Here is a 27,868-nt window from a genome sequence, read left to right as displayed (position 1 = left end):
GCATTTGTCTTCCCAAGAAACTGCTTTGCATGATGTAGACCAGCTTTCCTGGGAATGGCTGGACACCTGCCTACCCACAGGAAGTGGTGAAAGAAACCCTTGCTTTTACTTGCATTTCAGCTGCTTGCTAATAAAGTCTCCCTACACAGGACTGAAAAGCCAGGCTGTGACCTTGAACAATTTCTTCTTCACATAGAGTGCACCCTAAGCAACAAGGAATACCAAAGAACTTCAGCTTCATTCATGTCAATATATAAGTATTAATTCAAGGGAAAAGTTTCTCACTGAATCTGAAAACAAACACAACTGACACACGGCTGTGGTCGTGTGTTTTCCCTTTCCTCTGGTTAATGCAAGGTAGTGAGCATCTCTAGCAAAGCAGCTTGTTATCTCTGCTCTCCTTGATATCAGATCTCAGATGCATTGAGGTGTTTCAACTGTTGCAAGTTAAACAGGGAATTGGACTTGCACTTGTGAGGAGTCACAAGACATTTATGGTATTAAGGAACAGCATTCAGCTCAAACTCTTTGAGACATCATGCAACACAGTCATTAATGCTTCACAGTACCTTACTGCACTCTGCTTATCCATGGTGAGACACAAGGATATTGGAGAATCAACCAAACATCATCACAACATGGGCTACCATAATCCAGTCCCATTGAGGCCAAAATTACAAGAAGTAAAGCTAAGGCACTGCAAAGGTAAGATTTATGGTTAGGTCTCAGCTTTTCATGGGGAGTGCCTGCATCACATTGACTTTCAGAGTTAGCTTCAGGTTAAGAGATCCAGAAAAGTAACTAAACCAAATTGAGGGAATTTTGCTGCTTGCCCATAACTTTTACTTTTACTTTTCCCTCAGAAAGTTGCAATCCTGTTCATGGTTGGAGAGAGTGCCTTGGTGGGAAGAGAAAGCTGCTGTGGTGGCAAAGAGGCTGCCTGCACAGAGCGATGGCCTCCTCCCACTCCACAGCCTTTCACCGTGCCATTCTCCCAAACTCCCTGCTATAAAACAGACCCTCACAGTTCATCTGACACTCTGGAGCTGTAAATATGCTATATTCAACCACTGAGGAGGACTGATTGCCAGCCGGCAGCTCTGAGGAGGAGGATGGTCCTCATGGCTGACCACAACAAAGCAAACTGAAACAGTCCAACCAGCCATGGGCTGAATGAAACAGCAAAATCACATGTGGCTACAGAATTAAACACGTAACAAATTAGGTGTAAGCAAGGAGAATTCAAGTTGCAATAGCAGTTTTGAACCAGCCACTCTTAATACTGGAGTGTTATATCTCTTCATGTTAAAAAAAAAATATTATTTTAAGCATCTTTTGGATATTTTTGGTAGAAATTTTAATCTCAAAAGATCCCAAAGTATATGTAAAATTATCAGTTTAGGAGATCTCTTTTGGGACAGAAAAAGGCCCATTCAGCTCAACTTACTTTGCACATCCCTTGAACTGGGTCACACAATTCAAAGCAGGAGAGTCCCCCCTCTTCTCCTCCTGCCATAGCACTGGAGACCACTGATCTGGTCTGCCACTTCAGCTGGGAAGAGATGCTCAGAATAAGAGTGGGGAGGCAGGGAAAACACACAGTTATTTTTTCTGCCAGGATATGGAGCTTGCCCTGTGATATAGGACATCCTGTAATTCACAGGACAAGTAGCAACCTTGAATATATATATATATATATATAAAGATAGATAGATATTCAACCTAATTATAATTATCTCATCTACCCAGTAAACTAGCACAGTGAATCTGACAAGATTTGTTCACAGGGCTGCCTAGGACAGATTTACAATGTTTAACTAAAATGAAGGAGCAGATATCACCTGGGTCTGATGGTGAGTTATGTGGCTATCCTGTGGAGGGAAAAAAAAACAAAGACAACAAAGAGAACCTTTTTTTGTTTCATAAACATAAATGGCCAGGAGTTTGTCCCAGATTAGTGTACAGTGCACACTCTGGAAGTGCCCCTAGAAGGGCAGGGTCCCAGTGTTGTGGCCAGATCCTCTTTCAGAAGGAAGAATCCTGCTTCCTTTACTACCCAAAGCCATGCTTTTCTGCCCTACATTCAATTGAAAAGAAGGCCTAGATCTTACAAGTTAATCAGATCACAGCTTGCAATAGGCACAAGGCTGAACAAAACCCCTCCTCACAGGAAACTCAGCTGTGACCTACTTGAGCCTACATGAAGTTGTACCCTATGTGTGGCAAAGTGGCACCCATTCACATATCTGCTGATAAGAGAAATGGAAATGAGAAAAAGCAGGAGTGCCAAGAAAGCCTTTGCTCAGGTCCCACATGCCTCAGCACACTACTTTTTTTTTTCCTTTTTTCCTGCATTTGTTTAATGTTGCACAGGATTTTTACCTTAAGAGCTGAAAGAGAGTAACCCAGTTGGCAGCTTGGTGCTTTGCTTCAGCAGAGGAGCTGTGACTGCTAGCATGGCCAAACACTTCTCCTTCCCCTCACCAAAACCTGAGTCCCACAGCTGATGGGAAACAGCTCTTGTACATCAGCTGTTGGCCAGGCTCGGACTCTCCTGGAGCAACTCCTCTCTCTGCTCCTGAAAACCCTGTCTCCTGCTCACACACAAAGGCAGGACCACACCACACTAAGCACACACGAGCTTTACTGAACTGCCCAGAATACAGGACAGCCACGCAACCAAGAGGTGTCTTTTCAGCAATATCATTTCCTCCTAAATGTTTGGGTATTGACCCAACCCAAGACAACTTCTAAGTGATGTTGTTCTTCCTAAGAAAGGTAAACCCTGCCCATGATGGACAGACCTACTCCTCAGGAGACTTCTGTAATTCTTCCCAAGATTTCACGACCCCATCTGAACACAGTGGCCACTACACAGTACTTGTAAGAAATGTCTCTCTCCCCCATCCCACCTCCATGCCCAGGAAATACAGAAAGATGCTCCCCTCCCCACAAAGCACCTTCTGCAATGAGACTGTTGTCACACTGGTATGTACTGCCTATTTTTCAAGATTTTAGCTCACATGTTGTTTTCCCTGACTCTGAATCATAGCCCATGGGGCTGACCCAGGCCAGGGGATGACTGAGAACTGCCAGAGCTGTAATGGCCACAGGGCAGTGCTCAGTTCCCCAGTTCCTCTTCTGCCACACCAGACAAAGAGCAGACGTGTCCACCCAAACACTTGTTTCCTTCACTTGCACACTGTTTTCTTTCCTAATGCTTTTTCCTTTAGAAAATACACTTAGAAAAACAGACCAGAAGCAGGAGAGCAGAATGCTCCTCTGCCTGAGGGCTGGCAGAGCAAACCAGTGATTTGCTGCTAGAAGTAAACTGCTCTATTAACAAAAATACATTTCTTGAGACCTGGCTGATCATTTGCTAAAACACTGGTGCAATTTCATGGGTTTCTGGAGAGTTGTGTCCCACTATATCAGTAATACCTCTAATGCCTAGTGCTGCCATGAAGTCCTGGCCAGGAGAATTAGGGTAAATTGGGCTGATCCCTCTGCAGTAAGGAGCAGCCATTGTAGCGAGAGTCTTTCCCTTGCACTTTGCATAATGGAGAAAGCTATGGGTATCAGCAGGTCGTTTAATGAACTTCATCACTCTAATTTCCATGGTGCAGCAACTGACTGACCATTGCCAACACTTTCCAGACAAGGTACCGGTAAATCTGAGCAAATAGATGCATCTAGATAATAATAAAAATATATGTAGCACAAAAAATATATGATACATGTCCTTCAGGAGCACATATGTAATTAGAAATATAAAAGGTCCACCACCTCAGGCTTTCTTCATTATGCCAACCTGTACTCCACTATGTTTGAGTACTGTTTTCCACATTTTTCAGTTTTTATAGTTCCTTATATTATTTCTGCAAGAGAGTCATTGTAGACTGCTACAACCGATCCTTTGCCATGCACAAATCTTCCTTTTCCAAAGAATAGTTCCAGGTTCGGCAGCAAGAAGGTAATAGGTTACTGAAAAAAAGTCAAACTAATCAAAAGTAAAAAAACATCTTGGACATCAATGGTTAACAAAGGCTAAAGACTGTTTTCCATGACCTTTGCATTGACAGCAGGCAGCACAGACTTCTATTGTCTAAGAAACAGAAAATGTTTTGCATATTTGAGGTATAAATATTTGTATGAAACTTACACTATTCTGCACATTATCTTGGGCATCCAGTTTATAAGCTAACACAACACAGAGGTAATCAAATATACAAGTTGCACCTATATTTGGTGAGGGGAAGACTTTTCTTGATGCTTCCAAGTAATTCTATTAAATTAACCAGTTCTCAATTATTTTAACTTCATTACAGGTTATCACATATGGTGTTTCTGAATACAATGTTGTTTCGGGGCAAGATAAAAAAATACGGAACTAATATTGTTTTATCAGCTCTATTATTTTTCTCTCTTTCTATCTACTGTAAACAGCCTAAACACTACAATGCCAAATCCACAATGCCTACAGCTAAGCATTAAAATGTGATTTAACTTAGGACATAGTTCAAACCACCTCATAGTAAATGGTTTTAAAATATTTCAAAGACTGTAAAAAGCCTAGATTAACATTAAAAATATGTGGTATTCCTACAAATTTAGAAGGGTTAATAAAAGCAGGGCTGGCAGTTGATAACCAGAGTTCCTTCAAGACAGAGGTGTAACTGCCAGTATGGTTTTGATTTGCGCACCTATGAGATTATCTTATCAAAACAAAAAACATGCCAAATATAATCATGCTGCTCTGCTTTCAGTGGTTTCAGCAGGCAAGCTCACATAGAAATCAACCATTTGGTTCAAATAATCATAATATTAATTTAGAAATTTAGAGGAACATATAAGGCACCCTTTCAATAAGAACTAAGTGCAGAGATAAATGTGATCATTTCATGATAAAATGTATCTCACAACAAATAAAACATAAATAAACCTCAGAGAAACATAAAGAATACCAGAGGAGAGTCTGATAGTAAATGGGCCCTTTCCTGCTGCAGTCCCCTTACAAACCGTAACCACCAAATGACTGTAAGCAACTCCCTGTCCAGGAGCTACCTCCCCACACACAAGAGCAGTACCCAGCAAACAAGACCAGGACCCCTGAAGGGCCTCCTCTGCACAGCTGAAATGATCTGAGCAGCACAGCTGGTGTGCCAGAAGGAAAGAAAAGCACGTGCTTTCTGATAGCTCAAAATACTTTAAACATTTATGCAACAGCAATAAGTAATAACCCATCTTCCAGTCTCTGAAGAGTTCTGAGAAACTGAACAAAACATCATCCTCTATCAAAGGTGAGACAGTCAGAATATCAGAAACATGTACGCTAAAATGAAAACAAAAGCTCCAGTAGCAGGTACTCACAAGACAGCTTTTTGCCTGCATTTCTACTACAGTCAGTTTTTCCATCTATAAAACCAATATGTACTTGACTCAAGAAACAACCCTGAGTATTTCAGATCAGCATCTGTCATTTCAAGCAAGGAGCTCACTGCCATTCCGGTACTAAAACTTCAGTTTACAGCACAAATAATTACCCGTTCCAACTTTTAAGGGTGCAGAAAGGAAGCCTGTGGAAAAGCACCACGCGAGTCTCGTCACCCACTGAACAAGCAGCAGGTGTGCTGTATCCCAGCACAAGGCTATGTAAGAGTATGCACTGCCAACAAAAGGTAACTCCATGTGGGACAGAAAGCAGGAGGAATTATTAGGATAACTGAACTCAACAGAAGGCAATTCTTCCCACGAGACGAGGCAAAACAGTCTTAGCAAAGCACACTGGTTGCATGGAGCTAAGACTCAGAGAAGAAAGTCACATAAAGAAATACTCATCAGTGTTGCCTTTCAAATGGACTCGGCGGCCTGGGCCACAGCCCCTTTATATATCACGCAGTTAGAGCAATTTTAAGCAAAGGTTTCAAAGCCGGCTTTTGTCACCGCTCCCGATTAGGGCTGCTGTGACACCTGTGCTCCGAGGCAGCAGCCCCTCGGTCCCGGCAGTGCCGCACGCTCTGGGGCTGGCAGCGGCGGCAGGGGGGCTCCGTGTGCCGGCACCCGGCAGGGCCCCGCGGCTGTCGGCGCTGGGACCCCCCCGCTCCCTCAGCGGGCCGGCACCCCCGCCTCGCCTCACCTGCCCTACCTGCGTGTCCCGGCCGCCGTCGCGAAAGGAGTCCGGGCGCCGGCGGCGTGGAGGGCGGCGGAAGGAGGGAGGGAGGGAGGGAGAGAGGCACCGCACTGCCTCGCTCCGGCCCGGGAAGGCGGCACCTCCTCCCGCCGAGCGCGGCTCCCCGCGGAGGAAGCAGCGGGGGCAACCCGAGGCGGCCGCGCTTGTTTGGGCGCCCGGGGCGGGTGCGGCGCTGCGAGAGGCTGGGCTGAACTGAGGTGTCCACGCCCACCAAATCTCGTTGGGAGCTCCCTCGAATCCCGTCCGAGAACAACCCGAGAAGTATAAGAAAAAGGCAAATTACGTAATTCGGAGCAAGTTGCAAACGCTCCCTCAAAATCTATGTTCTTGGCACCAGCTGGCTGTAAACTGTGTGAAAGCTGTGCTTTGACTACAGCATTTCTCTTACCAAACCACGGGGAGAAGGAGTGCTCGCAGGGCTCCGGGCTGGGCCGTGCGGTGGCGGTGGGCACAGCATTCCCCCATCCCCAATGGGCTGTGCACCCCGAGGCTGCTCCTCTTCAATGCCCATCGCAGATCTGCTCTTGTCCCACTGCCCCCGGGGTTCAGTGCCTTCCTTCGTAATTAACCGTGCCAACAGTCACATCCAGCCACCTCAAACCCACAGCCAGAATAACTGAAGCGGCTTTTGTGCACCTCAGGTGCCTCTGCTGAACTTCGGAGTTCAGGGTGTGTACTGAAATGGCACGTAGGCTCTTTTCTTTACCTCCTTACCCTCTTAGCCCAGTCTGACCTACTGAAACTGTCACTGCAAAACCACATTGAAAGAAAAAGATCTTGTAAAGTTCAATGGAAATACGTCTCTCACATTTCAGTCAGCCTAGAGGAAAGCAAGCAGGGTCTATGCCGTTTACAAGAGAATTGTTTTGTTGTGATTAGTGTGTAATAGCTGTATCAACACAGATGTCTTTCTGTTCAGCTCAGAGGAAATGACTTACCGAGCCTTTGTTTTCACTTGAGGGATTTCCTCCAACTTACTTTGGCCCTGTGTCCATGTCGCCCATGCCTGTCACACTACTGCTGAGACCTGGGAGTCACAGGGCTGAATGCCTGGTGTGTGGGGCCTGTTTTAGATAAATGGGCAGTCTCCTTGCAGCCACTTTATGATGACTAGTACCACCAGCCCATGTCACCACTCCCACTTCCCTCCACATCCACGTAGTTGTGGTAGCACACACTCAGGCATCCATTCAGACACCTTTACCCACTGCCACTGATGTGGTCAGTTTTGCAAACAGGCAACTGTTGCTTCATTTTTTAAGCAATGGCAGCTATACCTCTCCTCACCCCCTCTGCTGCTGTTGTGGCACAGGGAAACGGCAAGAAAACCAAAAAGTTGCTTAAAGGAGGAACTTGAAATAGCTTTGCCCTATATGGTGCCCTTTTTGAGCTCTAGAAAGAAGTGACATCTAGCAGAGAACTTGATTATGTGTTATGCTACACTATGACTTAACTAGCAGCAGCTACCTTACTACTGAGGCTTCACTCCAGAGCTGCAGCAGAAGCAAAGGGACAGCAGGGCACATCCCTGTGGTTCAAAGCATTTGGCTATTTCCATGCTGAAGTTGTTCTTACAACTACTGATCAGGGGTTAACTACTTTGATCTTGATCAGCCAAGAGACAGAGCATTTGTGGTGGACTTGTGGAACACAAACTTGCTTGCAAACTTTATGGAGTTTGCAGTTCTCTTTCCATGTTTTTTCTACCACAATAGGAGACAAAAGACATCATCAGGATGGTGGAATCAAAGCAACTACAGGATGCCACTGCTTCTCAGGATCTTGCTCTACTACTAACGAAAGAGTAATGGTGAAGAGTCCTTGTGGCGAAGTCTCAAGGAGAAAGTCTCCACTTTGGGAAAGACTGAGACTAATGAAATTTCAGGCCCACACAAAGCACCAAGGAGAGAAAGGCAAATACACAGGTTGGATGGCAACTTTAATAGACCACCTTTTCCAGCAGTTTTTCACCTACTGATGCTTCAGCATCTCATGGTTCATGCCTATTTTCTCATTGAAGCCAGTGCTGCTCTTTTGGGTGTGCTCTTGGGTTCAAAAAGCCACTCTGTAATATTTCTGGTCAGAGAGAGGCATGTTTACCAGTTCCTTGATCACAGAGAGGCTCCTTTTCTTTTTCCTTTACATGCCTGTGAAATCCTCTTTGTCCCTTAATTTCTCAGAGGATTCTGTCAATTTAGTCACTGAGCATTTTCTTTGTTTATTTCTCTTCCCTCGCTTGCTGTGGGCAGAGATAACACTCTAAAGAGGGAACCCTGTGAATGAGAGAAAAACTTGTCATTCTTCATTATCTGGTTTTCCTATCAGCAAATGTGCTGGTCTTCCTTTCTCCATAGCTTTGGCGCAGTCGGATGTAGTCTGCCTGGACTTCAGCAAAGCCTTTGATACTGTCTCCCACAGCATCCTCCAGAAAAAGTAGGCAACTGATGGCTTGGATGGGTGCACTCTGTCAAAAACTGCACAGACAGCTGGACCCAGAGAGTGAATGGTGCCACATCCAGCTGGTGGCAGTCCTTAGTGGTGTTTGCCAGGGCTCAGTACTGGGCCCAGTCCTGTTCCATATCTTTGTCAGTAATCTGGATGAGGGAATCAAGTGCATCCTCAGCACACTCATGGATGACACCAGGCTAGGCGGCAGTTGATCTGCTGGAGGTCAGGAAGGCTCTGCAGAGGGATCTGGACAGGCTGGATTCATGGGCTAAGACCAGTAGTATGAGGTTCAACAAGGCAAGTGTCGGGTCCAGCACCTGGGTCACAACAATCCCGCGCAGTGCTACAGGCTGGGGGAAGAGTGTCAGGAAAGCTGCCCAGCAGAAAAGGACCTGGGGGTGCTGGTGACAGGGGCTGAACATGAGCCAGATGTGCCCAGGTGGCCAAGCAGGCCAATGGCACCCTGGCCTGTGTCAGCAACAGTGAGGCCAGCAGGGCCAGGGCAGGGATTGTCCCCCTGTACTGGTGAGGCTGCACCTCAAATCCTGTGTCAGTTCTGAGCCCCTACCTACAAGAAGGACATTAAGGTGCTGCAGTGAGTCCAGAGAAGGGCAATGGGGCTGGTGAAGGGTCTGGAGCACAAGCACTATGAGGAGTGGCTGAGGGAGCTGGGGGTGCCTAGCCTGGAGAAAAGGAGGCTCAGGGTGGACCTTATTGCCCCCTACAGCTACCTGGAAGGAGGTTGGAGTTGGGTAGGGATTAGTTTTTTCTCCCATGTAACAAGTGGCAGGATGAGAGGACATAGGCTCAAGTTATGCCAGAGGAGGTTCAGGCTGGACATTAGGAGGAATTTTATCACTGAAAGGGTGTAGGTTATTGGAATGGGTTGTCCATGTAGGAGGTGGAGTCATCATCCCTGGAGATGCTCAAGAAATGACTGTTTCTGGCACTTGATGCCATGGTCTAATCAATGAGGTGATGATTGGTCAAAGATTGAACCTGATGATCTCAGAGGTGTTTTCCAACCTAAATGATTCTGTGATTCTTTGATTTACAAGATATCGTAGTCACAACAGGAAGGTACAGTTGAAATACTAAGGAGTTTTGAAAGCACTCTAGAATACAGGGAATCTGGGGTTTTACCCACAGCTTTAGAATATTATAGCATTTTTCATTGTGAACATAGCTTGTACACAGATCTTTCATGTTGTGCTGGGCAATGTGCACAAACAAAACATACAACCACATAACATTTGTTTTGTTATGTAGTTATAATCTAGATTTATGGAACAGCAGTTACCCATATGTATCACTTGTCCTTTCCTTGATCACCATCTCCTCTGAAAAGTCCCCTCTAGGAACTTCCCTTTCTGGCCTAGGAAGCCAGTGTTTCCAAGTGGGAGGATGTAGCTGCTGCTGCTGGATGGCTGGGAAGGGGCAGGCCCTGACCTACTGTGGTGATAACCTTGCTGGTCTAGCTGGGATTAATTTTCTTGGGGATGCAGGGTGATTTGCACCATGGTAACCTTTTATCCTTTCAGTGTGAACTGTTGCCAGTTGATGCCAGATTTTCCTTTGGCGTGCAGCTGTGTCACCTGACATTTTGCGATTTTCATATCCACAGTCTAGCAGGACTCATAAATGAATGCTAACTCCATGTAGGAAAAATAAGCTGGCGAAATAGTTTATCAAACAGTGAAGTTATTGATATGCCAGGATAAAACCCACAAGACTTTGCAAGGAACTCTAATATAGTTACTGATTTAATGAACAAAAGGTTAAAGAAGCATGTATCAGGCTAAATTAGCCTTCAAAAATCCATAGACCTCTCTAAAGCTACCAGACCCATAAATTTGCAGAGTCTGAGAAATTTCTTTAGTAAGTGGTGGGCCTGCTTGACCACAATGTTTGGTAAAATCACACAACCACACACATTTGTCAACCCCTTCTTTCCTCTTTCTCTGTGCTATGGTGTACTGCTGCAGTGCAACTTGCCACAAACAAAGGAGTTAGTTATTAAAAACAGGGCCCTGTCTTCAGCACAGTGCAGCCTGATTTGAGTGGTGGCTTGATGTGCCAATGTAATAGCATGACAGGAAAGTAACATGAATATGTAACATGGAAGAGAATGTAGAGTCTTCATTTAGTTGCACATTTTACCTGACATCCAGGGTCAGAACAGTAGTGCTAAGGAGTACTTTGAAATTCTCTGCCAGTCCTGATACAAAGAACAACTGTCTAAAAAGACAAGGATGTGGATTAGTATGCTGGGTTGCTCAGCTCTGGTGATTGTCAGCTTGTGCTCTCTGAGTCTCTAGATACCTGTCAGAGGACCCCTAGGAGGTAACCAAGAAGGACCACAGTAGTATTCACTCTCTAAGGATCTTTAGATCTGAAAACTACTGCCCTGCCAGATAATGTAGTCAGTGTGGACTGTCTGAAGCACGCAGCTACCAGGAGCTGTGGGCAAAAACTGTCTAGGTGACACTGCAGGGCAGCCTCAGACACTGTGATAGCATCATATGTGGCTTAGCACGTGCTGCTGCTAAGGAAACACTAAGTCTGCTTGAAGAGGCAACTCTTAGATTTCAAAAGCAAGTTTAGCCTTTAGATATGGGTGGCAAAGCAAAATGTAACCGATTAATATGGGTGCTCAGTGAACAGAATCTGAGCTCATCAAAACTGGGATTTCAAATCTGGCTTTAGGGGAGTTACACCAAGTTTACAGGGAAAATGCTGAAAGGAAATGTGTCAAGATGTGATCTGTTGAACTGGAATATACTATGGAAAAATAGGTGTCAATGCATAATTTTAGCTTGTATATAAAGTATTATGTAAGACGGAGTAAGGTCGGAAAGCAAAGCAAAAATGCAAACAACTTTTCTCTCTCAAGAGAAAAGAATATTTTATCTCCATTTCTGAGAGATTTGTATCACTGTATATAACCATGCTATACTGATTTAATTATAAGAAGCAGCTGAACCACATTGATTAGAAGCCTATCATGCCAAATCCCCAAGAGAAGGTCAGATTCCGATTGTGATATTATTATAGCTGTGTTCCTAGTTAAATTATTCTGAATTTACATGTAGGTCAGACTATGGTTTTGATTATGGAGCTTTAGTGTATTTGGCATTCCCTAACACAATTGCAAAATAAAATGAACCATGCATCCAGTTGACAATAAAAGTTCACTTCAACACATGGAATCAGTACTATGGCAGCAGCCTTCAGTCCAAGCATTTTGCCACATGACCCTAATTTCTGCCCTTATCAGGCTGGCATCCCAGTGATGACAATTCAGAGTAGATAATCACATACATGACCTTACTATTATTTTAGAGTGAATTTGACATTCTACACTCCCTCTAAAACCCATTTTCCAGCCTTCATTGACAGACACTAATGTTACAAACTTTCAAAACAGCTGCAGCAAGTAACATTTGTTTTGTTATTAAAGAATTTGCAACTTCATGTTAGAAAGTTTTATTTAACTGATGATCACTTTTCAAGTTATATTTACTGATTAAATGAAGTAGGGACATAAAATGTAATTTTTTTTTTCCTAATTCAACCCCTGCAAATGTGCATTGCTGTGAACAAAGCTGAATGAAGATGAACGTTGCATCCTTTGCAATGCCATGTCTAAAGCTATGGTCTTGCTGAAAAAATGGCCTTCATTGTTCCTAAAAGCTCTTAATATTGAAGTATAGGAAGAGTTAGAGACCCTCAAGTGTCATAAAGAGGGAATTTCCACTTCATACTTCATTGTTGCTTCCTTGCAACCTCCTGAAGCTGCACTCCAGCATTCTAGCAATTTTTCAAGTCCAACATGGCCTGCAAATATGGTGTTTAACAGGTGTGTGTGTGTGCATGTATGAGCATAGACCTACACACGTGTGGTTGCTCACACACTATTTGCTGTACATCTAACGAAAGACAAGTTAAAACAACACAATATGGTTCATCACTTTGAAATATGGCAATGTGAACAGATCATAACCCGAGTCTTCCCAAATCAATACCCCTCTCTGCTTCATTGGACTTTGTCATAAATGCAGTATTTTCAGAGAACTATTTAGCTGTCACTTATTTCTTTGGAAAAAAAAAAAAAAATTGTCAAGAGCACTAAAAGCTTTGGGTTTTTTTAATAATAATTATATTCCTTGGACAAACCTTAATGTTTTTCTCAAAATTTTCTTGCCAAAACGCTTATGAGAAAGGAAGAAGTCTTTAAGTCTCTTGCCTCATGTGTTTCTTTGTTCTAATAGCCAGGCCTGTCACTAGTAGGAGATGCCTGTGCCATGACTGAGAGTGGGCTGACACATTGCTATCTACCCTCACATTTGGCTTGCAAACAATACCAGGAACTGAGCCCATAGAAAATATCTCACTCTCACCAGCCTGCCACATTGTTTGAGCTGGGAAATTGATACAAACTGCTACATTCTCAGTTAAAAATAAGAGGCCTTTGAATTTTCCCTCTACTCTGAACTTTCCACTAAGGGTTGACTTCTGTCATTTTGGCACATCTTCTGAGGTCTGAATATAGCTACCTTTTTTGTAGGGCTTTCTATACTTAAAGATTTGTGCAGCAGTGGAACAGGTTCAAACCTGTTAGCAGAGGAAGTGCAAAATGTGTCCTACTGAACCAGACACCAGCATCCTACTGTGCCCCGATGTGCAGGTTTGGTTGTGGTGGGGGTAAGATGTCTTAGCCCAAGACAGTTCCCTTCTCCTGGAGAAAGCCTAAATGTGGCTCATATTTAGCCCTAGAGCACCACTGACGTCAGCCACACTTGGGCTGAATCTGTCCCATATATTCTTTTGATTTTGCATCCTCCATCAATCCCTCATGATGAGTGACTCAGCCTTTCCACCAAGGAACAAAGGCATTTATAAGGTTACAGCTCATTCCAAAGACTGTTTCAAGATGAAAATGATAAAATAAGTTAAACTGCATGTGTACAAAGTACAATACTGCAAGGAGCCAGGGATTTTTACAAAGAATACATACAGTAGGTAACTTCTAATAAAATGTACATGTTCTGCTGTGCTTATTATTGTCAAGTCCTCAATAAACAGATTTTCTGTGATGGTAACTACATGTTCAAATATTATTTCTCCTTTTTAATTTTGAGAGAGAAATATAATTGTTTAAAAGTATTAAAAATTTTATATTCTAGTGGCAGCGAGATAGAATATTTCTACTGCTATTTTACTTATCATATTCTAATACCTCAGCTTAACATTTTGATTGAAATCAAATACATATATATACACAGAGAAATACATCAGTGAACACTTGCAACATGGTATGTGTACTGACACTCATAATTATTACATGCATTATCAAAACCCAACACTAAATATTGCATTTTTGCAACTTACCTGAATTACAAAGGCACCTGAGGGATCCCGATGCTACAAGCTTTTAATTCCCACTGAAAATAGGAATAAATAGGGAGTATAAGATCAGGTTTTGGTTACAGCACACCATCAATGCATGGCTTATTAATGTATTGTTTGCACTGGGAATGTTCAGACTGTGTAGAACTGCAACTTGAATGTGGAGGAAGCTGGAAAACCTGCTCATGAGGCACTGTTCTTTGACTTGCATAGTTCTTCCTCCCCAGTGTTTACTTTGTTGATGTCTAAAACCACATCTGGTTGAGCCCAACAAGACACCTCCTGACCTATACTTAAGGTATCACCTTTTCCTTAGTCATTTTAAGGTTCTATCTCCTAAACTTCTCAGAGTATTTTAATGTTTCTTAACTGTGACATGTTCTGAGTAATCTCCATAAGGTCTCAGCTTAAACAGTTTCAAAAATACTTCAAGCCAGGCTTTTCTCTTCGTTTTTATTCAGCAGCTGATAAATCTGTAGTTACTGAAGAAATGCCTCCTACACTTTTAAGTACCTTGCCTTTGTTGCCTTAGACTTCTGTTAATTAAGACTTTGTTTTATGGCAGTTCAGTCCAGATATTTTATTTTGGTCACAAGTGTATTTCGTTAATTAGTTCTTGTCTTTGGACATAACCATTAACAGAAATAATAAATGCACCAGTCTCTAATCCAGTTACATAAACCATCCCCTATAGCCAGGGCAGTTTCCTTGAAGTACAGTAATTGCTGTTGCTCTTTGGCTGGTTTCTTTCCTCTGATTTTCCTGCATCATCACACTGATTTCCATGTAACACCATGTCAGTCACTTTACTGAAATCTATATGGATTTGCTTTATTGCAATTGTCTAAAACATTGTGTATTTCAGCAAATAAAAATACAAGTTGATCCTTGGCAACTGTCTCTAATTTTTATCTGCTTTCATAGCTGTTTCTTTCACAAAAACATTGAGTCCTTACAGACAACTGAAATCATCACAATGCATTTTTGTGCATCACTTTTTTCCTTAAGTACTGCTATTTCACTTTTTAGTCTTTTAATCCCATGGTATTGTTGTCCGTTTTAGTAAAAACCTTACTGCTGGATTTATTATCTCTGCCACTGGGCCTCCTTGACAGGCAAGCTCTCTGCCCTTCATTTTCACCTCACACAATTTCTTTCCACACCCATTCTCATGAACATCTTTGGGTTTAGCTCTGTGTACTTCAGCATTTTCATTTCTCATGCTGAGCCAAATAATCAGGTAGTTTGGGGTGGGACCTTAATTATCCTTAATTGCAACCACATCCATGATTTATAAGGCATCCACTCCTTTTTTGTTGTTTATATGGCCAAGGTACCTTTTACTATTTGCTTAAGCTTCTTTTGCAGCCTCTTCCTAAGTTTGACTTTTGACATTTTCACATGCCTTTTGTCTAGCAAGACACTTCTTCATTTTCTGTTCCTTGTAGACTCACTCTTTACTTTATAAAGTTCAGGGTTTCCCAGTTAATTGTGAATGGAGCTATTTCCATAATTTTTTTCCCTTTGGGATACATGCTAAAGATAATATCTGGAGCACTTAGGCTTAAAGGAATTCCAGTTAGCTTCCACAGTTATCTGACTGAGCCATTCTGGCTTCAAATCAGCTGAGTAGCACAAATATTTTTAAATTAATATTTCAGCTAGTTATATTCTGCAGAGCTTGACTTATGCTTGAGTAGTTCTACTAGGTGTACTAGAGAAAAACAAAGCACTTAAAAACCAGAAGTTGGAGCAAAACTGCTCCACACATAGATATTATAATCTAAAGGGGATAATTGTTGTCATCATAGTGCAAGAGCTCTATTACCATTACATTGCAAGGGTTCCATATTGCTAGAGTTTTATACCTCCTTGATGGTTCTTGTAGGCAGCTCCTCCAGGCACTGACTCCTCCTTGTCCTCACAGCAGCCAACTGGCTCCAGTTCCCACCAATCCACTCTTTTATAACACTCTCCTTATTGGCTACAGCTGTGGCCTGTTAACATCAGACCTGCTCCTAATCTTTAATAATTGGTTCAGCTGCAACTCTTTAGGGGATAAGATTACATTCTATACCACCTTTATTTACCCATACTGTATCCCCCAACAGATAATAACAGAAACAGAAGAAACACAAATACATTATGCATGCAGGAGCATGAATAAGGACACAGACCATTTTATCAGCCTGGTTTTTCTAATTTTTAGTAGTCTCTAAAGTGTCTGTAAAATAAAGCAAAACCAGAGAAAAATAAATAAGATTTGTGATACTGTATACCTTAAAGGATGATATTGCTGTTGCAATCATTACTGAAAAAGAAAAAAATCCCAGTCTGCTTGGTGAATGTTGTGATAATATTAGAAGGGAAGCAAATAATTCAGTAGAGAAATAATGGAATACATTTGTCCTGATTTTTTTACATCAAATTGTTTATCAAGGTCCACCTGCAGCAGGGCAGCTGAATCTCTGTATCAAGCCTACTGACTTATGGTGAGTGACCTGTCATATCATATAGTAGGAGTCCTAGTAAAATCTATGTATTGTATAAGTGGCCTTGCCCCAATCCTAGTTGTTCTAAATGGGCTGCAGCTGTGATGTCCTTAATTGGGCAGCAGCTGTGGCTAATGAAGGTAACTGGGATAAAAGGGGGGTGGGCTGGCTGCTCAGAGAGAGCTTTGGTGGAGAGGCAGAAGCAATGTTGCTGTGAAGGGCTGCTTCTGAGAAAACCATCCAGAAGGTATGGGACTCTAGAAATACAATAACAACAATATCAAGACCAGACTATTTTCCTTTGACTTTGCTGGGAGCCATGATGAGAGGGCCATTTGCCTGCAAGCCCTTCTGAGGGGTCTCCTGCCCCCCCTTCCTGGACAGCCTGCTCTTATATTCCAGTGTGATTTCTAAACAATATTTTCCCGATTTGCTTCCCGTTTACAAACCCTATAATATTTTTGCAGTGGGAAATGTAATGATAGTTCTTCTTGTGGACTTCAGCAAAAAGGTATGCATTTAATTAGGCCCTGGAAAACATGCTTTGGGGAAAAAAAATGAATTTTAATTTTCTTTTAGTTTCCCTGCAGGGCCTTCCCTTTCACTTGTCCTTGCTGATAGAGGGCAAGAGTGACTAATTCAGCTCTTCATTGAGGTTAGCTCATTTATTTGAGCAGCAGGGACCACAGAGGGAATGTTTTAGCCAGTCCTATGAATTATTTGTTATTTTACCCCTGCTGGGTAAAATCATCCCTCATTTGATATATTAAAAAATCACCCTACAAGAATCCAAAAGAAAAACATCATGACAGTGCATTAAATAATATCGGTCCTGAAGAAAAGAAGATCAGTAAGTGCTGGGACTGATTACACAGTAGGATTTCCTTCATGGCATCCTCCAAATACAGGGAACTCCTTTCACTGTGGAGTGTGCAGGGTGTCCTCTCCAAGTGCCCCCAAAATGTGGGCAGGAAAATGTCAGTGCAGAGGCCAGGGCGCACACAAACCTCTGCTACCTCCTCACTGCACAGGCATGGCAAGAGCTGTCCCACGAGAAACTCTCCACACACATTTGTCCCCTCTCTGAGCCAGCTCCTCAGGAGTGAGCCCTGGGCCACCAAAGCCATGACCGAGGTCTCTTGCCCTCCAGACCTCTGAACGAGGGTGGCAGGAGTCCTGGGGCACCAGCTTCTCCTGGGCACGCTCCGGTAACAGGCTCAGACTCAGCCACAACGTGGTGTCACTAGATGGCGATGGATACCTTCGATACTGTGCAAAATAGCCAAAAGCTTTCTCAAAAGAGAACAGGGAAGAGAAAAAAAAAAGATCAGAAGTTGCATTATACAGTGATATGCCACATCTCAAATAACATATTCTCGTTTTCTCTCCAGACTCAAGTACCAACGTAGTATCTCAGGCTTCTTTGATAATTCTTTTGTTTGCATACAGTATTTTGGTTACTCACGGTCACACATTTTCCTTTTCTGATTGCAAATCTCAATTACTTTTGTCAGCATTAGCATACTGTCTTCAGACAGAGGCAGAGCCTTGTTAAATACTAGCCATTAATAAATCAAGCATAAGCCTAATTTAATTGCAAAGTTTTGTCTATGCAATGTGAATACCCTCTCTCTCCTATTCAATAACAATTTTTTTCTGCAAATCTAAGCAAGAAGACATTTAAAACATACTAGCTTTTCCAGTATGCAGCATTTCAAACTTTCAACACATTTGAAAGTTCCTGACTTTCCAATTACTTTGCATTCTGAAGATTTGGTGCTTCATCATGCTAAAAAAAGTGCAGAAGGAAAACTGTTTTAAAAACTTCTTGAGTGCAATGAAGTCTTCTTCCTTCCAGCCTTGGCCTGTTAGTAAAGCCATGTTGGGAGAGCAAATTTAGGAACTTTTTTTTGAATGACAGAACAGAAGATTGCTTCATATGGGTGGAGACATGTAAGGTTTCACTCACTGTTACCCAAGTGATGAAAATCACTGCACTCACAACTGAACATCAATCATGAATCTTCTTGACAACAAAAAATCCTTTCCCAATGTTCTGAGTCACCACAATGTCAATTCAATTTCCATGTCACCACAGCATTTTAAGAGTGTTGAACTCAGCAGTTTTTTAAAGAGCAACTAAACTATTCCCAAGTGATTGATAAACATGAAATACGGGTAGCTAATGCCATGACAAAACTGAATTTGCTCCTTCCTCCCTCCCTCCTTTCCTCAAAATATATTGTAAGCCAGACTAAAAAATTCCCATCAATGCTTTAGTAAGTACCTTGTTCTGTCTGAATAATTTAAATTTGGCAAAGTTTAAGCTTGCTCAACTCAATTTTGTTAAGTGCCTTGTAACTTGGTAAGGAGACCAACGTACTGATCATGAGTCTATCATCCACTACACTGTCAGCAGAAAACACTTTTTAAAAATTATTTATATAGACTTTTAAAGTGTATTTATGCACAGCTCACTGCTGTTTACAGTTTTTAGGGGATGGGTACTGAAGATGTGTGCAGAGTGACTACATTTTTAAGTTTCCAAACTCCAATCTAAAGGGCTAAACGTTGTTGGTGCTGTCTCACCACTGATGAGCCTGATATACTCAGAGGTGTATTTTATAAATAACTGAAGTTACAATGTTGGTTCTTTTAGTAGAACCAGAGTAACAGTTCTGCCTTTAATTCTGAAAGGAACATATTATGACAGGAACATGCTTCTTCCACTCTGTATTCAATTTTTGCATGTGCCATATATTGTAATGATAAACAATACTTTGTATTTTGTCAAAGGTTTAGCTAAACACTGCTGAACACAAACATGTGTGGGCCTGCTGAACACCTCCTTTGACAAGTCTGGCAGGCAACAACCCTTCTGCAGGAGAATAAACAAAGCTGCTTAAAAACCAGTCCAGTTTTCTAGGCATCAAGTTAAATACTTACAACAAATGTTAACTTCCCACCACACATCTACCCATCTTCATGTACTATTCTCCCTGAGGGATTGTCATCCCAGGTGACAAGTGAAATCAAGGTTTCAAAGTCAGATTCTAACGGTTTTGACAGATGTAAAGACAAAGATTCAGCAAATCACCACTGTGAGAAACTAACCATAGGGCTGTCCATGCTAGAGAGCTCAAAGGTCAGCAAAACAAGGCTCCTGGTGGCCTCTTTCTAGGATCCACTTGTCAGAGGATGGGTTGAATTATTTGAGTGACATGAGAGCCTTGTTCAGACTTCCTTTCCTTTGGAAAGAGTGCTCCTCATTTTCTCTCATCTTGTGAGTTTAGAACCTGCCCCAAGTCAGACAAGGGAAGCACCCATGCATGTCCTGAGATCTGGAAATAGTGCTGTGGAAAGGCTGCTTTTCCTCCCTCTTTGTGAAAAGGGAAAACACGGTGTGGGTGCAATCACAGCTGTTCACAAAAAACTCTGCAACAGATCTAATTTCACACACAGAGGAATTTCTCTTGCCTTTGTGGGCAAAGCCAGTAGAAAGGTTTCATTTTTGTAGCATTACTATCAATTAATACTATTTCTGTATATCCACCCAAGGGCCTCTGCTTGGGTGTGGTCTCACTTCTGGCCAGAGCAAGCTTGGAATCTGAGGAACAAGAAGGTTGTGGAAGCCTATTATTGACCTGATATTTCATAGGAAGCTTAAGGACCAAGCCCTGCTGCTCTTCAGTTCCCAGCACATGAGAAGGGCACTCACAGCACAGGAATGAATGAGAAAGCAGAATCATGGCTCTTGCTATTCAAAGCACAGACTATGGTGACTATTAAGCAGTGACTCCCTTTGTTCATTTCATTTATGCCCTTACTCTTTGTAAAAATAGCAGATGATTCAGCAGTTCTGAAGCTTTTTCTGAGACTTTTTTCTCACTTTCCTCCCCCTTTGTCCACACACACCTGCAGGGAGTGTATCTTGTGGGGAGAAAAAAACGCTACAGCTGCTGGCAGCAAAGTAATGGTGTCAGCAGGGGACAGAAGGTTGGAGTAGGAAATCTGGGGGACAGACAGACCATAAAATGACCTGGTGGGAGAGGAAGGGAGGAGGAAGAGGAAGCAGAGGAGAGGCAGGATGCAGGCAGTGCACTGACCACTAAAGAGCTCTCAGAGGTGCCCCATTAGCTATCAGAGCAGGCCCCTAAACATGACAGAATCACCAGGAACAGCTGCAGTTTTGGAGCAGCTCCCAGGAGCCTGGGTCTCTGAGGTCCTGGTCCTGGTCCTCCTCTGCACTGCCTGTCTGCATCTCCTGGCAGAGCCCTTTGCCACAGCCCCACTTCACACTGTGACACTCCCAGTTCCAGCCACCAGTCCCGTCCTGGTCCCAGTATTTGCACTACAGAAAAGATTAAACTCCTCCTGTTGCTACCATAGAAGCATGATTAATTCAAATGACTGAGGGTTTCTCACACCATTGATGTTTGGCCTGAGGATAGTCATAGAAGAAGAAAGAAGTTATTATTGCGTGGTCCTGCTATAAATGCTCTAATTTGGAATAAAGTTCCCTGCATAGTTTAAGACCCACCAACTACTGAATCATCAGCAGTGTCACTGTAAGTATGGGGGTCATGGAAGATCCTTAATGTAAAAAACCTTTATATTATAGTTTTCTTGGCCTTTTGGTAGGACTGTAAATTCTGTTGATAAGTAACTGCTCTCACAGAATATATCTGGATTCCCTTAAGGCACTTGACTTTGTACCATATCATACAGACACAGAGAACTAGCTGGATTTACAAACTGGTTTACAGACCAGTCCCTAAGGAGTTATGATAGTCATTAACGTGGTGCCAGTGAGCAGAGTGCCAAAGTCTCAGCTCATGGGCCAAAACTGTTTAGTAGTTCTACAACTGTGAGAATTATACAAAATCTGTGGCAAAATCTGCTGCTGATAAGAAGTTTGCTTCATTTGCAGATAATGAAGACATTACCATAGGAGTAATTAAATTGCTTTGTTGAAAGATAGCAGCCCTGATGTATTTTAATGCAGTTAAACACTTCAGGTGAAAATTGTTTTGGGAAAACAATGACATAAATTGCATGTACGGATCAAAGGCCTGGATTCTGGTGAGAAGCTAACAGTGCAAAACCACCCCAGAATAAACCCTCAAATAATGCTGTACATACAGGGAATGTATTCTTTGAATGTATAAGGGGAGAGTGTTGTGCAAGCTGAGGAAGTGACCCAGTCTTGTAAGGATGTGGTAAACTCATGCCTGGCAGTTTCAACACACCAGCAGTCCATGCACCATACCTAACACAACCAGATTGTGTGGCATTAAATGCCCCCAAACTTTGCAACTTCTCAGCACATCCCGCAGGTCTGAGCACCCGTCTTACTTTCCTTCTTCCCCTCCTGAGCCTGGTAAAAACTGCTCACAGCAGTGCCATCCCCTGCAGGCTCCAGCCATCCTCTGGCCACTTGCTGGTGTTCCTCCTCTCCTCTGCTAAACCAGGCTCCAAAATGAAGCTGGTGAGTAGATGGAACTTGGGAAGAGATAAAAATTGTGAAGGGGTGGGACTAAGGACAGTGTCACTCAGTGGCTCAGGGAAGGGGGACACAGAGAATCCCCACAATGCCAGCTGATGAAATTTGGAGACAATTCATCACAAGACACAAAACATCCCAAGAAATAGGGCAGGAGGCAATGGGCATTAAGTTCTAGTTGAATATTAAAAACTTCTTTACTGGAACATTGCCCAGTAAACACAATCCTGTGCCCTAAGCTCTAGGATAACTCTGCTTGAGCAGGGAGGCTGGACCAGATCAACGACTGTGGTCCCTTCCCACATTATCCGTTCTGTGATTCTGTGACAAATCCCAAAGCCCCACTACTTCCTTAAACCTAAAGGTGCAAATTTTGCTATGGAAGGCAAAATCACCATAACCTTTAAAAGAATATGCATCTATTTATAGAAAATATACACTCGAAGGATGTTCAGTTCACACGTCTGTCATACACAATAGGCCCAACACTTTCACCTAGGCCTTGGACCATGGGCAGCCTTGTACTCTCCAGAGGTTTTGAACGGTTTTGAAAGATATTCCTGGGCTTCCATTCAACTCCTGTCCGGGACCTGCGGTGCCCAAGACACGGGAGGCCAGGCCAGGCCAGGCCGCTCCCTCAGGAGCGAGCCCACGGCACGAGCCCCTCGCACGGCCCCAGGCGGGGCTGAGTCACAGCCTCCCGCTGCCGGGCCGCGAGCCGCCGCCACGCCGTGCCGTGCCGTGCCGTGCCGTGCCGTGCCGTGCCGCGCCGCGCCGCGCCGTTCCGTTCCGTACCCTGCCGCCCGGAGAGAAGGCAGCACGAGGGCCGGCGGTTCCGGCGGCAGAGGCGGAGGCGGTGACATGGCGGCGGCGGATGTGCGTCCTGCGCCCCGCCCCAGCCCTGCCCCGCCGCCGGCGGCCGGGCCGCGTAGACGGGGCGGCACGGCCGCCTCTCCCCGCGCAGCCGCCGCTCTGCCGGCGGCCGCCATGGAGGATGTGGGCTCGGGCGTGAACGCGGACGCGGAGGTGCGGAAGCTGCAGGAGCTGGTGAAGAAGCTAGAGAAGCAGAATGAACAGCTTCGCAGCCGCCACGGCGCCCTGCCCGCCACCCCCGCCAGCCCGAAGCGCCTGCCAAGCGCCGGGCCCTCCTCGCCGCCCCCCGCCGTCTCCGCGTCGCCCGACGGCCGCTGTCTCAGCACCAGGGCCACCGCCCGGCACTCGCTCCTCGAGGAGCCCGGCGGTGGCGATGGGGATAACGGCGGCAATGGCCTCCTGGACGACGCGGCTGTGCTCAGGCCGGAGGAGCTGGAGCGGCTGGCCGGCTGCGATGAGGACGAGACCGGCTGGTGAGGAGGCGGCCGGGGTGGGGATGGGGCGGGGGCGGGTTGGTGAGCAGGGCTCCGCCGTGCCTGGGTGGGGAAGGGGCTGTTTCCAGGCGTGTGGCTGATGTCGGAGGGGGTCTCGGGGCTTTGTGTGCGAGGCAGCCTCGCCCTCTGGGCTGGGTGAAGGGCTTAATGAGCTGGACTAGACGCCTGCCGGGGAAGGGTGTTTGGCTTTCTGCAAGCGGCGGTGAAGCTCCCTGGAGGCCGCGGCTCTGCCCTGCTTGCTGCTCGGCCGCGAGGGGAGCGTTACTTGGGGGCACTCGGACCCGAGCGGGCTCCGGTGCTGCCGCAGAACGAGCCGGCAGTGTTTTCGGGAGTGCAGGCGGTGGAGAGGCATTGAGTAACTTGTGGGAAATTTCTGGTATAGAATTGGCCCACAGGTACTGTTAGACTTCAGACATGCATCGGGCACCTTTAATGCCTCGATTTCTTTCAGCTGTAAAGGCAGCAAATGTAGCACTTTTTCATCTCATAAACGTGTTGCCCTTAGGCGTTCTAATTTTTTGCTAATGATGTAGGATCACGGTTTCCCTTAGGTGGTTCCTCGGTATAAATGGACTGCTTACCCTGCTGCTCCAGCAGAAACAGCTGCAGGTGGCTGTTTGCCTTGTCATTATTAACACTTGATTGAGCTTCCACTGAGAATCAAGGAGACTTGGCTCTCTCCAAACATCACACTGGCTCCAGCTGTCGTTTTGAAGTTTCCTGTGGCAGTTGTTGAGGGGCAGCCTCAGAGCTGCAGGAGAAATAGTGGGGAGGAGCACCGTGTCAGCGCCATGTCCACAGAGAAATGCAAGGGAAGCATGTACAGGGACAAAAAATGTAAACTTTTGTTTAAACAGACATGCAAACTGTCTTGCAACAGAACTGATTGTAGGTCCGTCTACGAAGGTCTCTGGAAGCAGACATGCAGACAAATGTACAAAACAAACAAAAATGTCTTGCTGAGTTAGGAACGCCTTTAAAAATTCTGGAATGATTCCATGTATGAGCAATGTTTTAGTTGCTCAGGGAGGAGACGGCATGTGCGCTTCCTTGGAGAAATCATTTGCCTGACATTCAGCCCGATGCACTGGAGAAGTATGAGAGCATAAGTTTATTCTCATCCAACACTAAATTAACACAAGGCATCATCTCCCAGAAGATGAGTCTGTGCAAGGCAGCTACTCTTATTTCTCACTTATTTCTCCTGGTAACCTAGAAGGGCCTACAGCCCTTGATGGAAATAGAATCTGGTAAATTTGCACTGCAGGTTTGGAGTGGCATGGCCAAATTTATTTGTAAATGTCATGAATTCTAGTGACAATAGATCTTACTGTTTTATACATTAATTCTAAATCATGGGTAACATAATGAGTCTCTTAAGTGAAAGTGAATGTCCCGACAGTGTGTGGTGGCAGTGGTGGCATTAGTGCTGTGTTTTTGTTGACGCAATTCTGGGCACTCACGGGGCAGCTGCATGGTTCGCTGAGCACTGCCCTTGCTGGTGTCAGGTGTTTGGCTGCCGGTTATTGTGGCACCCTCATGTTGCTGTGCAAGTTCTGGTGCTCAAAAGGCAGTAAAACTTATAGGCAGTCTTTTGCTCATCTTGATTCCTTTACTAATATTTTGGCAACTATAATGCTGAAGTGTTTTAGCTGCTAATTTTCATTCTCAGGCATGGGACACTGAGTGAGACACAAATGCATGAAACAAAAGAAGTCATTGTAAAAATTTACAAATTGTCACACATATCACAAAATATGGATATGTGGTTGTTTAAAAAAAGTGTTTTCCTGATGTTGTTTAATATGCAATTAATGATAAACATAGTTTGGCTAGAATGATGATTTTTTTGTTCCAAATTGCTTAATAAAAATGGAAATCAAGCTCTTGGAATTTCTAAACACCTTCTAATTCAACTGTTGAAACACTAAATAGTCCAACCCCTTTTATTATCCTATGAAGGTAAGATGCCTTTGTATTTATGCATTTGATTGATGGAGTTTTTGCTCTTAGTGAAGTTTGAAATTTTCAGAGGGCTAATGGAGCAATCTAAAATAAACAAGCCTGTTTCTTTTGGGAGGGGTTGGTATGAATAAGTGGGTTTCCTTTGAAGTGTTTCATGAATATCCTGCTCCTAAGACCTTGGCTATGCAAGGTCATTCATAAAATAATTTAATCAACTGAAAGGGTGAATTTATTCAATGAAATTTAAGTCCCATATGAAACTCTTTGAGGTTCAAATGGATTGGATCACTAATGCTTAACCCAAAGTCCTGTTTAAAGTATGGGATTGTACACTGTCAAAATCAAATACCTCTTAGCAGCTGAGGACACGTCTTGTGGAAACAAACTAAATTTACATCATTGGTTGTTCATAAAAAATTTATTCATCTTGCATGTTTTGCTTGTGTACACATAGAAGTTAAGATTTGTCTTTACTTTTGATTTCAAAAGGACCTTGCTGTGGGCAGTAATAGGTGTTAAAGGATGCTGGTTATCACTGTTCTTTTCTGTTTTGTGTAATACAGACATTTTCATACCCCATTATGAAATTGTCTGCAGTTTTGTCATGGCAGAATAAATATTTTTCTTAACTGTTAAAATTGTTTTACATTTAATGCCTACATGAGATTAGTGGCTGTGAGTTTAAGACAGAACACCTGATACTGTGATTGAAATTGATACTAGAATGTGACATGTTTCTTTAAATCTACATTGTAGAGTTGATCAGTTATTTTTAGCTTTTAAAATGCATTTAGGTAAGAACAGAAGAGAAGTGTCAAGTGAAAAAGTAAGGAGAAGGTGCAACTGTCAAACAAGCAAAGGAACTTTGACACTGCTGTTTTAATAGCAGCATTAGCTATTAAAACATCCATACAGTATTAGTGAATTTTGGGATTGTTTATATTTTTGCTTGATTGTTTTTCTTCTCTCTGCTTACTTAAATCCAGATTCACTTCACGTTTTAAACATTTTTGCATCAGACAATCTTCAAATTATGTGGTAAATTATTAAAAATATTTTAGTGACTTTAGATTGAGTTTCTTGTCTATATGCTTCTGAAAGTTGTTTAATGTGCTGAAACTTTCTTCCTGATAAGGTCCTGAAGGTTGCAGATTGGCACATCTGTACTTGCACACCGTACTGAGCTCTGCACAGACCCATGGAGACTTTGCTTTAGGCCTGCTGATTATTTCCTCCAGTTATCAGCAACTTTCATAATCTACTCTATGGGTGTTCCTGTTTAGCTGTTCTTGAACCAGATTGCATCAAATTTAATTTTTTTCAAGTTCAGTCTGAACAGGTCTTTTCTTACTAATTAATTGAAAAGTCAATAGGGCAGGAGAGGTGACCAGAGTGGAGAAATCTTCAGAGAAGTGGTGTGCACCTCCTTGCCTGACTTGCTGGGTAAGGTTGGGTGTGGATGTGTTATCTGGATAACAGGATGCAGGGTGGCTTGCCATGCTGCTTTTAAAAAGAGTTTATTGGGTCTTGAGTTTATTGCAGGATAAGTGTGCACACGTGGGCAATTACTCTAGATGAGTTACTGTGCTGGGAACCCACTGTAACTTCCTTTGTGGTAACTTGTTGCACGGTCTCCCAGATTAAGCTCTCTGAGAAGTTTTGTTTTAAATTTGAGCAAAGCATGCCGTACTTTTCTTCAAAATTTACTTGCAGCATGTGCATGAGTATAGAGTTTGCTGTGTATCTGTTTTGTACATGTAATTGCTCAGCAAACTTCAGAACAGTTGTTCCTCTTTAAATGACAGTGCTATAAACGCTAGCACCCATGTATTCGTATCAGCATCAAGTCTCCTTGGTAGGGTTAAAATAGCTGACAGTTGATTTACCTCATTTAGCAAAAGGCGGTTATTGTGAATTTAAAATTAAATTATTGGTGGTTTTTTACTAACTGAATAGCTAAAAGTAATAGTTTCAGTGTTTGTTAAGAGCTCAGGCTGGTTGTGTATCCTGCCTAGTTAAAATGGAAGGCGCATACATTTGCTGTTACACTCACTCTCGTTCAGCAGCTATTTCTAATTTGCACCTGTTGGTAACAGTGCAAGTTTCCGTTCCAGCCATCCATTAGCGTTACTTGGCCAAGGGCCGGTGTGCGATACATGATTGTCGTCTGTAGTGATTGTCTTCATCTCATATTGCTGGATGTCCCTTGAGCACCAGCACTGGTTTGGAATCCTGGTTTGCCATAGTGAGCTGGTAAAGTATACTGTGACTGTTTTAGGCTAGAGCTCCACCTGAATGAAACCCCATTGCTGAAATTGCATTGCAGCATTTCCTGTTTAACTGTTAAATTTTATTGAATTAATGTGGTTTAGGCCCCTTGGAAGCTGGACAGATTGTGATCAATTTTTGTTCCATGATGTAAGTAAAAGACAAATTGCTGCTTTTCATTTTGTGGCACATAAAAAGTCAATTTGATTTAAAGTTGTTGGGGTTT

The 27,868-nt window shown here is 43.5% G+C and overlaps 2 protein-coding genes across 6 annotated transcripts in view; one reads left to right on the top strand and one right to left on the bottom strand.

Moving 5' to 3' along the window:
* The window catches only part of TEC (tec protein tyrosine kinase), a 43,800-nt gene extending 37,433 nt beyond the window's left edge, over positions 1-6,367 (bottom strand). The window contains exon 1 of one of the 2 annotated variants that reach the window (XM_074541531.1): positions 6,137-6,367. The gene's annotated coding sequence lies outside the window, so the exon portion shown is untranslated. The remainder of the gene's footprint in view (positions 1-6,136) is intronic. The other variant, XM_005490035.4, reaches the window with a different exon arrangement.
* Positions 6,368-22,926: 16,559 nt separating this feature from the next.
* Positions 22,927-27,868, top strand: part of SLAIN2 (SLAIN motif family member 2) — a 34,343-nt gene continuing 29,401 nt past the window's right edge. Inside the window, exon 1 of one of the 4 annotated variants that reach the window (XR_012580473.1) lies at positions 22,927-23,388. Coding sequence is in view for 3 of the 4 variants with exons in the window: in XM_074541529.1 (XP_074397630.1) it covers positions 23,030-23,388 (359 nt within the window). In the remaining variant the exon portion in view is untranslated. The remainder of the gene's footprint in view (positions 23,389-27,868) is intronic. The other 3 variants (XM_074541529.1, XM_026795278.2, XM_074541528.1) reach the window with 3 other exon arrangements.

Source organism: Zonotrichia albicollis, chromosome 5 (genome assembly GCF_047830755.1).
Source record: "Zonotrichia albicollis isolate bZonAlb1 chromosome 5, bZonAlb1.hap1, whole genome shotgun sequence".
Taxonomy (NCBI): domain Eukaryota; kingdom Metazoa; phylum Chordata; class Aves; order Passeriformes; family Passerellidae; genus Zonotrichia; species Zonotrichia albicollis.
Note: the sequence above shows the minus strand (reverse complement) of the source record. Positions and strands in the feature narration are given on the sequence as shown.